At 40.7% G+C, this 15212-nt stretch overlaps 1 protein-coding gene across 2 annotated transcripts; it reads left to right on the forward strand.

Moving 5' to 3' along the window:
* The first annotated feature begins 2709 nt into the window (after nt 1-2709).
* On the forward strand, nt 2710-13423 carry ACP5 (acid phosphatase 5, tartrate resistant). Of its 2 annotated transcripts, none has more exons than XM_058173113.1 (5): nt 2710-2919; nt 5658-5912; nt 8539-8666; nt 10145-10490; nt 11656-13423. In XM_058173113.1, exons 2-5 carry the CDS (start codon nt 5661-5663, stop codon nt 11896-11898), a joined length of 969 nt encoding a protein of 322 aa, XP_058029096.1. In that variant the 5' UTR covers nt 2710-2919; nt 5658-5660; the 3' UTR covers nt 11899-13423. The 2 variants fall into 2 exon arrangements, with proteins under 2 accessions (XP_058029096.1, XP_058029097.1); XM_058173114.1 differs by lacking the exon at nt 2710-2919 and adding an exon at nt 2983-3238.
* The last annotated feature ends 1789 nt before the right edge of the window (nt 13424-15212 follow it).

Raw genomic sequence — 15212 nt, forward strand, 5'->3', positions numbered from 1 at the left:
CAACTAAGAAATGATGCTTTTACTCTGACTTGGTTCTGTTCAGCAGGAGAATACTGAGCTAGAATGGGCAGCTTAAAAAGAAAACGAAAGAACTTTGCACCTAATGCCAAATAGTGGAAGATGAGCAGGCGACTTCCTGTATATCACTTTTCTGTGCATTTCATTACCTAAATTAACAAATCACTTAAAAATTAGTGAATTTTTACCTGACACATTCTTTTCATTTCACCAGAAATATAAGAAAGTGAGACCCATCAATGCAATCCCCCCCACTGCTCATTCAGAAATTAATCCTACTGTGTTTCACTAATTGCAAAAAGGGTTGCAACAGCAGGAAATCCAAACCAAGGTTCCCACTTCCAGGCTCTCTTATCTATTAGCCTAGTATTTCTCCACTTTTTTTTTTTTACCCATGGCCTCCTTCTGGCCATGTTTTTCTCAAAGATCCCCATGTCCAGGATCATGGCATGGTATCCGGATCCAGACATGGGACAGTAACAGGAACTTTCTCTGGCATCAAGACAGCACTTGCTGCATTTGCTGTTGTACTCTGCTTTTCTGTGGCCATCTTGGCACTTCCTGGGGACCTGTTAAATGTTTTTAACCGGTGGCTGCCTTTTAATATCCTAGGGCCAGGCCTCCTTCTCACTGTTGAAACTGATGTATTGGCAGGCAAGGTCCCATAGCTTTCTTTTATGGGGAGGGTTTGCGTTACCCAAGTTCAGAGGTCCCCGACTCCCTCCCTGCCCTGGGAGCTTGCTAGCCAGTTTTGATTTTCGTCTACAGGAAGGCGACTGAGCATATGAGGCAGTGGCAGCTCTTCTCTGAAATGTGCTGCATTTTTATCTTTCTATCTTATAACTGTATTTTGATGGAAAACTTTAAGTAATCTTCAATGCATTCCAAACACCATTTTGTTTTCCTTTTTTATAGAATAGAATAGAATAGAATTTTATTGGCCAAGTGTGATTGGACACACAAGGAATTTGTCTTGGTGCATATGCTCTCAGTGTACATAAAAGAAAAGATACGTTCATCAAGGTACAACATTTACAACACAATTGATGATCAATATATCAATATAAATCATAAGGATTGCCAGCAACAAGTTATAGTCATACAGTCATAAGTGGAAAGAGATTGGTGATGGGAACTATGAAACGATTAATAGTAGTGCAGATTCAGTAAATAGTCTGACAGTGTTGAGGGAATTATTTGTTTAGCAGAGTGATGGCCTTCGGGAAAAAACTGTTTTTGTGTCTAGTTGTTCTGGTGTGCAGTGCTCTATAGCGTCGTTTTGAGGGTAGGAGTTGAAACAGTTTATGTCCAGGATGCGAGGGATCTGCAAATATTTTCACGGCTCTCTTCTTGATTCGTGCAGTATACAGGTCCTCAATGGAAGGCAAGTTGGTAGCAATTATTTTTTCTGCAGTTCTAATTATCCTCTGAAGTCTGTGTTTTTCTTGTTGGGTTGCAGAACCGAACCAGACAGTTATAGAGGTGCAAATGACAGACTCAATAATTCCTCTGTAGAACTGGATCAGCAGCTCCTTGGGCAGTTTGAGCTTACTGAGTTGGCGCAGAAAGAACATTCTTTGTTGTCCTTTTTTAATGATGTTTTTGATGTTAGCTGTCCATTTGAGATCTTGCGATATGATAGAACCCAGAAATTTGAAGGTTTCTACTGTTGATACTGTGTTGTCAAGTATTGTGAGAGGTGGAAGTATGGAAGGGTTTTTCCTAAAATCTACCACCATTTCTACGGTTTTGAGTGTGTTCAGTTCCAGATTGTTTTGGTTGCACCACAAGGCTAGTCCTTCGACCTCTCGTCTATATGCGGATTCGTCATTGTCTCGAATGAGACCAATCACTGTTGTGTCATCTGCGAACTTCAGTAGCTTAACAAATTCTGGGTATGTCGCAATAATTTATCAGTAGTTGACTCTGAGGGCTTGAAAGAGATGTCAGTATTCTGGTGTTTATTCCCAACTTGGTCCTGAAGATTTATCCCATTGCACATGCCAGTTCTGTTTAGATATTGTAATTAGTGGCTACCTATCACGTTTTCTTTAGATATTAAAAGTCAGCTTTGTTGTGCTTGTCTGATTCAGGAGGATCAAGTAGGATTGAAGGATAGCATTCAAAGTCAGCTCCCAGTTTACCTTCCTTGAGTAGACCCAGCCATCTTCCTTGTTATCTCTGTCGGGAGTGTCAGCAGCATTAGACCTTTTATTTGCCTAGGTGACACAAAAGCCTTTCTAGTTTATGTTTTAACATCCAAAGATCGGCCCTATCTGCACAGGCTGGGGCCTCAGGAGGAAGCCTGAGGAAGGTCTCAGTCTGGGGGTCAGCCTCGAGGCTCGAGCGGGACGACTCCCCGGGCTCTTTTTAGCTTCAGCTTGACTCAGAAAAGCCCCCTCTTCCGTCCGGCCGTCCCGCGAGGATTGTTCCTGTGCAGAACGGCCGGCCACTCTTTCTCCTTCCAAGGTGTCCTCAGAGGCCCCTTAAACTGCAGAGCGTGGCCTCCTCGGATCCAACGTCTGGGCACCTGAGAAGGGTTAAATGCCTTCGGGCGGCTGCAGCGCTTATCAGCCCAGCTCAGGTTAAAGAATGACTTTAACCCCAGCCTGGGTGGAGGAGGGAGCGTCACATGGCGGGTGGGGGGGGGGGAGAAAGGACGTGTGGTTTGTTCCTGCGCTACACTCAGCTTTTCTGCCTTGCCCGCTACTTCCCCGGGTGGGGGATGCCGGAGGGAACTGCCCATCCCACCCCTATTTCCCGTTTCCAGCCCCTGATAAAATGCTCCGCTGCCCAGTGAGTTGCTTCAGTTGTCCTGGCATGGGCGATAGATCCCGGAGCGAGCGGCGCTGAGAGAACCCCTAGACTGGACTGGCGCGTTGGCCGAGAAAACTGACAGACGTAAGAAGGGCGACTTCACGTGCAGCTTGAAGTTACTTCTTTCTCTCTCTCTCTCTCTCTCTCTCTCTCTCTCTCTCTCTCTCTTCCCCCCAATTCTTTTGTTGGCTTTCTTACCTCTCTTGCCAGGATCCACCGAGTGGCTCCTAGCTGGAAAAGACCCATTGATAATGGGATGCCAGCGTGGCTAAATAACAGAGGCAGGGAGAAATTAGACCACACGGAGGAAGCGCAAAACCAAATTTAATTTTACACCAAAATGACTTCTGAAAAATAAACCGCAAAAGGCTACAACGTATACTATCTGTCAAACCAACCAAAGGTGCGATTACTTTGCTGGGTCTGTTTTTCTTCCTTTTCATTCAAGGCCTTCCAAACGCTTTCCAGGGAATTAATACGGGGCTATGAAAACGAATGGGGTTCCCATTTGCAGTTGCCCTCTGCGTGCAGATGAGACTTAAGAGATCCTGTCGTTTGAACCAGTACTATTTTCTCGGATGGGTCATCATCTTAGAATGAAAGATTGCTAAGGATAACCAAGTTTACATTTAAATGGGAGCAGCAGTAATCTTATTTATTCAAGATTATCTTGACTACAGTAGCAATAAAGCTTCTCATGGGTTTTTATAGCCCCTGGAATAAGACAAAATAGTTTGATTATAGCACCTATTCTTTAACTTTGCTAATGTGAGCAATGAGAGGAAGGTCATGTCCTGCTCTGAAAAGTCATGGGGCTTATTTCTTTGGTTTTATTATTTGGCTGATTTCTTATTATTGCAACAATATAATATTACTGACATTCAGTTTTGTGCATTAGGATTGTGCTATAGCATATTTAAAGTGATCAGCCACAGGCAGATTTACAATGATTAATAATGAGAAATACTGCATGCAAAACAATCTGGAAGATAATAATCCATCTTTTTCCAAGTGGGAAAATCTTTTTTTTTAATGTTATATATTTGGACAGGGGATTACATAGGGATCATAAAGATCAAAGAAGAGAAAACCACAGAAGAATTTGGAAGAGAATAGGCTGATAACTAGGAAGAATAGGTCATTTAGAATGATCTTGTCTTGCAGAAGTCCCATTGAAATGCAAATGAGTTGCTCAAAAGACCAGTGCTGGAGGCTGCCTCTCCAGACAGTTCCTCTTCTCCTCTTTCCCAGGAAATCTTTTCCAATGGCATAAACTACTAGCAATCCTGGGATTAGACTTTTTGAATATGTGCATTGAGAGCTGTGTTTAAAAACACATTAATGAAACATTCTGGATACAACTGATTTAAAAAGTTTTAAAGCAAGAAAGCAAAGATTGACAGTTGTACTAATGTAGTGCTTTAGGCGTTTTAATTAATTAATTTTTTATTTAAAACAAGGTATTTTCAAAACAATATCAACAAAAAATACAACATAGAAAAGTTATATAATTAATGCTCAATTAATAAAAGATGAAGCATGCCAAACAAAATACAATATAAGAAATATAAGATATAGAAAATGTGATAGAAAATATAAGCTATAGAAGATATAAGAAAAGAAAAAATAAGCATTTTTTGGAATTAGTGCTAGTATCTCTTCTATATTACTACGGTATAAGTATTAAAAGAGAAAAAAGGTTAGCATTTTTAGTATGTGAAGTTTGTCCTCAGAGCAATAATCTTAATAGAATTATCTTAATAAATTATGATGTTTGCTGTTTTTATGTTCTGGAATTATATCTAGTAAAATATATTGTATTTTAGAAATTTTATTTTGAGTTTAATCCCTAAGATTGCCTGAGTGAGGCACTTTTCCAATATTTTGAGGGAGTTTTGCATGTCTACCTGCCTCACGGCAGGGAAATGGAATTTAATGTAATTTATACCTCAATTCACTATACCTTTTTCTATTTAATTCATGATTTTACTATTTTTACCTGACATTCAAGTTGCAATTGTTCATATTGTATTTATTTATTTATTATTTGGATGTATATAGCTATTCATTAAATGCATGACTCTAGATGACTTACAATAATTTTAAATTCTACAAAAAAAAGAATAAAAATAGAATCCTAAACATGTTTTAAAAAAGCATATAAAATGAACTAAAAGATGATCATTGCCAGATAGGTCAATAAATATTGGCCTCAGTCACAACTGATGGCTTTGCAATCGAGGTAATACTTTTGAATAAATCAGAGTCACTTAAAAATGTACAAAATGAGCAAGATGCACTGAGATGATGTATTTGATTTACCTAAAACAGCTTACTTCTCTGTTAGATCCATTGATCTTGTAGTATTCTCCATCTCTTCAGCAGTAAAGCCACTACTTCAGTGAGACTAATTCCCACTGTGATTGCCATATGATTGTTCTTTTCATGACTGGTAGAAAAAAAAAACCAGTGAGTGATTAAATGCATAAGCCATTCCTAGCATCATTACTATTTTAGTATACTATCATTACTAGGTAAAGAAATGACCACAATGTAGCAGGTGCTGAGGAGTGAATAGCACAGTGTTGGAACATAAACCTGGAGACCTGTAAAGAGGCAGGATTAGCTTCAGATTTCCTCTCTTGAACTCCTAGACTAGAGGAAAGGAAAGGCATAATTTAATAATAAAGTTAGAGGTAGGAACCAGAATTCAGCTGGGCTTTCTAGATAAGTTCTGGGATTCTTTCTTCTACCCTTTGTATGTGTGTGTCTATGAACATAAAAATACAAAATATGATTCCATCTTTTTCTCTCATTTTCAGAGGATGAGCTTCTTACACCTCATAGGTGTTTTCCTGGCTGTCCTTCCAAGCCTTCATGCTGGTTCCTCCCTACGCTTCATTGCAGTTGGAGATTGGGGTGGACTCCCCAATGCACCTTTCTACACTGCTCGTGAAGTAGCCGTGGCCAAAGAGATGGGGCGAACTGTTGCTTCACTGGGAGCTGATTTCATCTTATCTCTTGGAGACAACTTTTATTACAATGGGGTGACTGATATGTATGACAAGCGTTTCCAGGTGGGAAGCATGAAAACACCATCAGGGCTCTCTGAATAATGTTCATGTGCAATCCTTATATGCATCTAGGTGGCATTCTGCAAGGTCCATCTCTTATGTGGAGCATATGTCAAGTGCGAAAGGATCAGGACCATAGGCTGAGTTGTAGCTCAGAAAGATTTATCGCTCACACCCATACACAACAATCTGGTCAACTAACTGTCAGCACTAAATTGGCACAAGATAAGGAGTGAAGACAGAAATTAGAATATAAAGCAAAACGTTCAAGGAAGTCTTTGCTAACTTATTCCATAAACTATTGTCTGACAATTAGGATGTCTACCCAGGCACCATTTTTGCTCACTGAAGCATTATCATACCACCCTACAAATGTTCTTGCCATTACTGCTGGGTTCTCCTCATCAGTCAACCAGTGTTCATTTTGGTTTTAATTAACCACCATAATTGGCATGCAGACAGCTGGTCTTTAATTCCATGGTAAATTAAAATGAAGTTATCTATTTAGTGGGGAGTAGCAACACAAAAGATGACTGAAATGTTAGTGAGGCATCAGGATATCTTCCCTTCAGCAGAGACTGGGAATTGGGAAACAGAATAAGATGGGAGGTCCTGCTCCTAGGTTCACCTTGAAGATCAGAATTATACATACTACTGAACTCTTACAGATAATTCTTTTGTGTAATGTTTGGCTAAAGGTTAATCAACTGAATGACAGGGAAGCAGTCTCCTCCCAAATCAATTTAAATAACATTAGTCAGTGGGTTGTCCAGCTCCAAAAGAGGAAGCAAGTATTCAACACCTCCAGATGTCTTCACCAAGCAAGATGTTACAAAAGGTTGCATAGGAGGACTAGCGAGAAAAGGAAGAAACAGATAAGGGAAAATATTTACTTATTCAATTGAAGGAACCTTATATACTCAAAATTGTAAAATTTGGGAGATGCACATTTAAATAGATTGCATCTTGCCAGATCAATAGAAAAAGCAAACTGTTTGTGTAGAAATGATAGAGGAGGTAAAGAAATGAAAATGATAAAAAATGAAAGATTTCAGAACCTTGGGATTATGTGTTTGTTTCCAATATTCAGAGAACAGAAACACTGCAAATGTGAGAAGAATAGACTCCAAAAGAACAAAGAATGGGCTTGAACAACGAGGAAAGCTCACTGCAATGTACCTTGCTCTGGTATAGGAAAAAGAATTGTTGATGCTTCTGTCCTGTAGCCACAAATAACCAAATTATGTGAATTATCTCTGTAGAAATGTGTATCTAGGGGAAAAATTGCATTGAGAATGATAACAGTAGGAAAAAAACTATCCAGAAATACTTAAGAGATATTGCGATTTTGGTTCACAATAAAATAAATATTGCAATAAAGTGAGTCACAAACATTTTTAGTTTCCCAGTGCATATAAAAGTTATGTTTATGCTATACTGTAATCGATTCAGTGTGCAATAGCATATCTAAAGAAACCTAATGTACATACCTTAATTTTAAAAAAATACTTTATTGCTAAAATGCTAATCATCATCTGTGCCTTCAGCAAGTCATAATCTTTTTGCTGGTGGAGGGTCTTATAAAAAAACCCACATTATTCACATAGCACAACAAACTGAAGTGCAATAAAGCCAGGTGTGCCTGCACTGCTAAAGATTTATGCACATTGGGTAAACGTATTCCTCCCCCATAGGAAGAAGGGTGACCAGGAAACCTTCCTGGGATTTTCTTCAACTATTTACAAATGTGCAGCTTCTACCCTTAGAGGACAAAACCTTATTTGGGAATAAGTTTGTCTTAGGAAACAGGGCCCCTTATATAGGAACAGTCTGGCTGTTTGGGAGGGAGGGAGAGTTCGCCTTCTAGCCTCCAAGAGAAGCTTCTCCAGGGAATAGGCAGCTTCTAATCACTTGGTTGAGCAGGACTCACTTTTGTGTGGAAGGGTAGAATTATCGTATCTCAGATATGGCATCAGATTGCAACTGAACATCCCAAAGAGGGTGGGAGGCAATCAATCAATAACTGAAGCAGATTCCTGTTTGGGAAGAATCTCATTTTAGGCCTCTGACAAGTCCTTTCTTCCATCAGAACTGGACTGACCCCTTGCAGGGATTTGTAGGCAATGATGCCCCTCTTAAGAAGGCAACATGCTTCCCCTTCATTAAACCTGGGAAGAAAAAAATTAATCCTTGAAGAATCCTCCTAGAGGCTCCCTAGTTTTTCCTAGGGGTGTGATGGAGTAGAGCCGTCAGTCTCTAAAGTTACAAAGATAAGTACCCGGGTCAAGGAATATCTTCTTCAGTCAATGACCCCCAACCTGCTACAGGTAATCCTCTACTTACAACCACAATTAAGCCCAACATTTTCATTGCTAAGCAATACAGTTGTTAAGTGAGTTGTGTCCCATTTTATGACCTTTTTGCCACAGTTAAATGAATTGGTGCAGTTATTAAGCGAATCTGGCTTCCCCTGTTGACTTTGCTTGTCGGAAGCCAATTATTGTAAAAGAAACAATTGCTAATTTTTGTGGTACCTGGAAAAATCTTGACATTTTTACCAGCAGTTGATACTGTGCAGAAAACATTTCTTCCTGTTCCCCACAGATAAATGTTTCTTGTTCCTTTGTAGGAAACCTTTGAATCTGTTTTCCAAGCACCTTCACTTCGTAAATTGCCCTGGTATGTTGTGGCTGGAAACCATGATCATTCTGGGAATGTCTCCGCCCAGATTGCCTACAGCAAAATCTCCAAGCGCTGGTGAGTCTGGGGTCTGACAAAGGATAGAAGGAAATGCAGTTGCTGGGTGTGCAGGTGTTGGTGGGGAGAGAAAGAATGTGCAAGAAGTGCTATTGCCTTGCAGTAAATATCCTCTGCTAGAATACTCACACTAGAAGCATGTGATTAGCCCCAGAGGCCACTGGGGCTAATCCTGCTCAGTGCAGGCAGCCTATTACAGCATCTCAGGCAGATGATTGTCTAACCTCCACTTGGGCACAATCACTGCTGGCAGGTGACCACTTCTCTTGACCATTGGTTCGAATGTTGAACTGCACTTACTATTAGAAAAAAAGGGATTCCCCCCAAGTAATAAATATCAATGGGTGCCTGATTATACTCTCTCTCAAAAAGAGAATGAATAATTCTTTTAAATTCTCTTTTACAATAATGTAGTATAAAATCCTTTATTATCCTTGTGGTATGAGAACAGATGTTACACAGAGACTTGTATGCTTTCTTTGAGTTCGTGTTTCCTTCTTAAACAGAAACACCCTCCTTCCCCACACACAACTATGCTAATTAAGCACTTGCCCTACCCACAAACACATTCAGCCAGTAACACTTTTCTTTGCCTCCTTCATATTTCCTTCTTCTTAAACAGAAACACAAACACACAACTGTGCAAATTGAACAGTTATGTCCTGCCCTACCCACAACAATCATAACACTTCTAATTCTTTGCCTCATATATATGTGCAGCAAACCAAGATTGCAGCACACAGATTAATGTAATTATTCAAACCCTATTCTTGGGTACATGCATTTGACATAAATCAGTCACAATTTTTGCTTCATACATCCAGTACACAATTTTTAACTGGCTTCCAATGCTCTGGCTGTGAAAGTGTTTCTCTTTGCCAAGGGACATTCTGGGCATAAACTAATGGGACATCATTTATTTTATTCTTCCTGTGATTTTATATCCTGTCTTTATATGTACATGCTTAGATTTTAAAAAAAATTGGCTCCTGCAGAGTTTATTAGTCATAAACACTTTCTGGCTTTTGAATGAACTTAGAGTAGAGTCTGGCCAACATCTGTACTGTTATTGGTACAAGGCTGACTTCCTGGGGAGCCTTTTCTGCCACTTGTTTCTCCTTACACCGAGAAACAAACAATAATTTTTTAGGGAATTCCATGTTACTTGTATGGCTGAAAGTTGGCCTGTATTGAACTTCTGGGCTGGCTGGCTACAATGGTTCAGTCACATGGGCAAGAAGCATTCTCCTTGTTTCCGCAAACTACATTTGTGAATAAAGTTTTGATTCAAGGATCCAAAACTGCTAGTTTGTTTAGCTATTTGCTATGATATTCCAGTTGGGATGGAGATTTTTAAAAAGTAACCTAGGAGGTATGTCTTTTGCAGATTTTGAAGTATCTTAGAAATGCTCTTGTGAAGTAGAAGCATATTCTCTTGTTTTCCTCTAAAATGTCTTCCTCCAACCTTTTTTATGCAGGCATTTCCCTAAATATTACTACAAGCTGAGATTCAAGGTGCCTGGCAGCAATACTACTGTTGCAATCCTCATGATAGACACAGTGACCATCTGTGGTAATTCGGATGACTTCCAAAGCGAGCAGCCCTTACGTCCTCAGAATGTAGGCATGGCCCGTAGCCAATTGTCTTGGCTCCGCAAACAGATGGCCAGTTCCCAGGATGACTACTTGCTGGTGGCAGGGCACTACCCAGTATGGTCTGTGGGAAAGCACGGCCCCACTGAATGCTTGGTCAAGCAGCTTCAGCCACTTCTATTGAAACACAAGGCCACTGCCTACCTGTGTGGCCATGATCACAACCTGCAGGTGAGAGAAGAAACCTCATCACTGAGTTCTGCTGTCCTCTATAGGGAGGGAACCTGCGACCCTCTAGATGTTTCTGATCTACAACTTCCACTACCCCATTGATCATCTTGGCTGAGGTGGTTGTGGCTGTAGCACAGAACTTTTGGAAAGCTACTGGAATGGGAACCCAACTGATGAAAGAGAAGGTTTGAGCCTGAGCCCCAGGAAACCTGCCTGTCAATCTTTATTTTTAACCTGTAAAATGGAAAGGACAATAGGCTCCCTTATAATTGCTGGAGATGACCAAGATTGTAAAAGCTTTATGGCAATAAATGTAAAATAAGTTCTTCATAGGCTTCTTGCATATTTGCATTTTCTTTGATCTGCTTTCCAGTCTGCAGTGGAATTTATTGCTTATTTACAGTTTCTTTCTTATAACAATCTCAAGCATAACCTTTCTGCTTTCATTGTGAATTGAGTGAGAGAAACCTAAGCAGTATTCTTTTGCCTTGACTTACCTTTGTTCCTGTTATGTTTGTACTGAATTCTGTGTTGCGCCTATTCTTGCTTTCTCTCTAGCCAGCTCTTTGGGTTTCTTGAAAGTTCATGAAAGCTTTTCTTGAATGAGCTTAGCTTCCCTGTGTGTGTGTTTCCTAAGATTAAATGCTCTACCCCCAAATCCACTCTTTTGTTCGTTTCACACATACTGAAAGCCTTTTAGCACAGCCATGCATTTCATTGCCTATGTCATCCAGTATATTCTGAGCATTAAATGCAGCAATTGTTCTCAGGCTTAGTTTGGCTGAAGCATCTAATATTTTTTCCATTGCTGTGATTATCACAATGAGCTTGCCGTGGTTGTTCTGCAAATCCCGGACTGAGCTATAGGTCAAGCAATTAACCAGCGGACCAGCTTGCCTCCAAAAGTTGTGGGTGCTCCATTACTAGAGGTTTTTAAAAAGAGACTGGACAGCTATTTGTTCAGTATAGGTGCTTGGACAGGTAATTGGACTAGGAGATCTCCAAGGTACCTTCTAGCTCTGTTATTCTGTATTCTGAATAGAAATCTAATTAATGTTTCTCCATAGGAATGTTAATGTGCAATTACAGCATAATGGTATCCCCAAATGGTGTGATGCGGTCCTGATCTCAATCTATCATTTCTTCTTCTTTCTCCATTGAATAGTACCTACAGGACAAAGGCGGCATAGGCCATGTGCTAAGTGGAGCAGGAAACTTCATGGATGACTCCAAGCAACACCTCCGCAAAGTCCCAAATGGTTACCTACGCTTCTTTTATGGGCAGCCCGCTTCCCAAGGAGGCTTTGCCTACTTTGAGATTGATGGCAAAGAAATGCGAATCTTCTATATTGAGGCCAGGGGCAAGTCTCTTTACAAGACTTCACTACCCAGGCGGAGACTAATCTAAAATTCAGACAGCAGTTTTGCTGACTTCTGCATTAGACACTGTGACTCAGAGAGAGAGGCACTGGTGGCATCTCTGGCTCACAGATACCCTCGCTTCTTTCTATTAAGTTGAGAGCTGGCAAGTGTAAGAAGGGGAATTAATGAGAGTTTGTGTTACTTTTTCTCATATTTTGAGAGCCACTCCTGTTGGAACCCAGTAACCTTTCTCTATTCAACATTCCAAACATTCCCAGTGAATGTAACCTCTGAAGTCCCATGGGTAGGCTTGGGGTTCCTGCCATTCCTTGACAATCGCAGACCAAGAATTGTCAATGATCCAGCTTATTTGCTGTATGGACAGTGATTCCAATTCATTTCTGAACAGTAGTACAGTTTACTTTATCAGGATTTTAGGATAGGCTAATAATAGGAGCTGAAGGCTTAGCAATATCAGCTAGCGGTATAACTCCTATCTAGCTTAACCCCACTCTTATTCCTGGATAGTGTCCCAGTCCTGCTGTATGCACATTCTATTGCTAGATAACATATGGGGGGAGGGGCTTCTGTTGGCAGTGCTTTTAGCATCTACTTGTCATGCATACATAAATAAAGGTGCCAATTATTGAGGCATGGGCAATACAGTAATAATTTCTCCACATTTCTCCTTAACACTGTAAAGGAAAAGTGAGGACAGTTCTTTGATTTGATTATATAGTTTGTCCCAGGAGCATGGTTAAAGCCTGACCTTGTCATGAGCATACCGTAGAAGCAATAACTGGACCTAATGATGCCACCAACTCTAAATAAATATGCTGCCAGTTTCAGGTGAATATAGTGGGATTCAACAAGCTGAAGAGTAGGGCAGAAATTAACTTTAACACCTGAAGTTTGAAGTGCTAGAGAAGGGATTAAGTTGGATTCAAGAATAACAAAGACTTTATTATCATTTTCCTGCAATGCCAGGATTGCAGTATTGTACATCCATTTTTCTGTCGGACCATATTAGGTTCACAATTCAGCACCCTGTTGTATGAGTTTAAGTAATGTTCCCTCCTCTTTGCATGCAAGTCCTATAGAGCAGGAGATAGTAATGGCTAAGGAACAACAGTATGCAAGACATCTCTTGCATGTGTTAGATATTATACTGTTTAGCCAAATCATGGCATTAGGATTTAGTGGTTCATTTACTTATCCAAGGAGTTGATGCCCCAGTGCTTCAGACTTAAAGAATGTCATGACATGTCTGCCAAAGGAGATTTTTCTGTATTCTAAATGGATTATCTGACTAATGATGATTTTGCATTGCAAATACAGTGAGTGAATGAATACCATGCAGATGTCTTATCTGTTTTTTGTTTGATTTTGCTTGAAATGTTAGCTGCAGTTAAAGTCATATATTTTCCAAAAATTGGGAAAATTCAGTTTCCTATGAGATTTATAATTATTTACCACCAGAATTCAGTTTTATTCTCTATGTAGTGTTCTTAATTTGCTTTATAAGAGAATACAATTTTCTCATTTTTTTTCTTGCTTGTTCAATAAATGTCTTATGAATAATGTCTGCTTCTTTCATTCATTTAATTTCTGTAAGATATTCTGAAAAACAGCTTGCCTATCAAGTCTGGTTGCTTGGAGTTGCAAATTCTTGACTCGTTGGATAGTGGATGCTCTTCCACATTGCTTGGCAAGAACATCAGTGTCTTCCAAGGTTTCAGTGGTTTCACAAATCTTGATCTTAATGTAGGCGAAGTATGACTGACAGACATTGTTTACACAGAGTGAAGGAAGCAGGACACAGAAATTGTTCTGCTGAATTTCAGGGGTAAACCAATAAGAAACAAATAACAAGGTTAAAAACCAGATACAGATTAACAGAGTTGGAAGAGACCTTGTAGGTCATCTAGTCCACCACCCCATTCAAGAAGGATACCCTACACCCGTGATGGAGAACTTATGGCCACCTGTGGCACGCGAAGCCATATCCGTGGGCACATGAGCGTTGCTCTAGCTCAGCTCCAGCACACATGCAAGGGCCAGCCAGCTAATTTTCGGGCGTTCTGCGGCCACCGGAAGTTGGGAAGTGGCCCATTTCTGGCCCCCAGAGGGCCTCCTGGGTGGGGTGGGGAAGGTGGTTTTTGCCCTCCCCAGGTTCCTAGAAAGCCTCTGTAGCCTGGAGAAGGTGAAAAACAGGTCTACCAGGCCCACCGGGGCATCATGTGCCAAAAATGGGGGGGGGGGTTATGCACGAATGCGCAAGGTGTGGGTACGTGTGCGTGTGACACACACACACACACACCGTGCTCCCCCCGCTTTTGGCACACAATAGCAAAAAGGCTAGCCATCACTGCCCTACACCATTTCTGACAGATGGCAGCCCAGTCTCTTGAAAGCCTCCAGTAATGAAGCTCCCACAATTTCTGAAGGTAAGTTGTTCCATTGGTTGATTCTTCTCACTGTCAGAAAATTTCTCCTTATTTCCAGGTTGAATCTCTCCTTGTTCAGTTTCCATCCATTATTCCTTGTCTAGCTTTCAGGTGCTTTGGAAAACAGCTTGACCCCCTCCTCTCTGTGACAGCCCCTCAAATATTGGAAGACTGCTATCCTGTCTCCCCGGTCCTTCTCTTCACTAGACTAGCTATGCCCAGTTCCTCATATGTAATTGTTCTTCATATGTTTTAGCTTCCAGTCCTCTAATCATCTTTGTTGCTCTTCTCTGCACTTTTTCTAGAGTCTCAACATCTTTTTTATAGTGTGGTGACCAAAACTGGATGCAGTATTCTAGATGTGGTCTTACTAAGGCTTTATAGAGTGGTATTAGTACTTCACATGATCTTGATTGTATCCCTCTGTTAATGCAGTTTAGGATTGCATTGGCTTTTTTGGCTACTGCTGCACATTTGGCTACTTGCTGCACATTTGGCTACCGCTGCTCATACTTCATTGGTTGTCCACTAAGACTCCAAGATCCCTCTCACAGTTATTGCTATTAAACCTGGTTTCTCCCAATCTATATGTGTACTTATGGTTTTTCTTGCCTAAGTGTAAGGCTTTACTTTTTTTTACATTGAATTTCATTTTGTTAGATAGGGCCCAGTGTTCAAGTCTTGTCAAGATCCATTTGGATCTTGAGCCTATCATCTAGAGCAGGAGTGTCAAACTCAATTTCACTGAGGGCTGCATCAGAGTTGTGTTTGACCTTGGGGGGCCAGGGGTGGGCATGGCCAGCTCAACATCACTTGAAGCTCCATTTTCAGCTGCAGTGACCTTCTGCAGCTTTTTTCTAGCAAAAATGGAACTCGGGGGTGCGCATGGCCTGCCTATTTTCACTGGCAGAGG

This window comes from Ahaetulla prasina, chromosome 2, assembly GCF_028640845.1.
Source record: "Ahaetulla prasina isolate Xishuangbanna chromosome 2, ASM2864084v1, whole genome shotgun sequence".
In the NCBI taxonomy this organism is placed as follows: domain Eukaryota; kingdom Metazoa; phylum Chordata; class Lepidosauria; order Squamata; family Colubridae; genus Ahaetulla; species Ahaetulla prasina.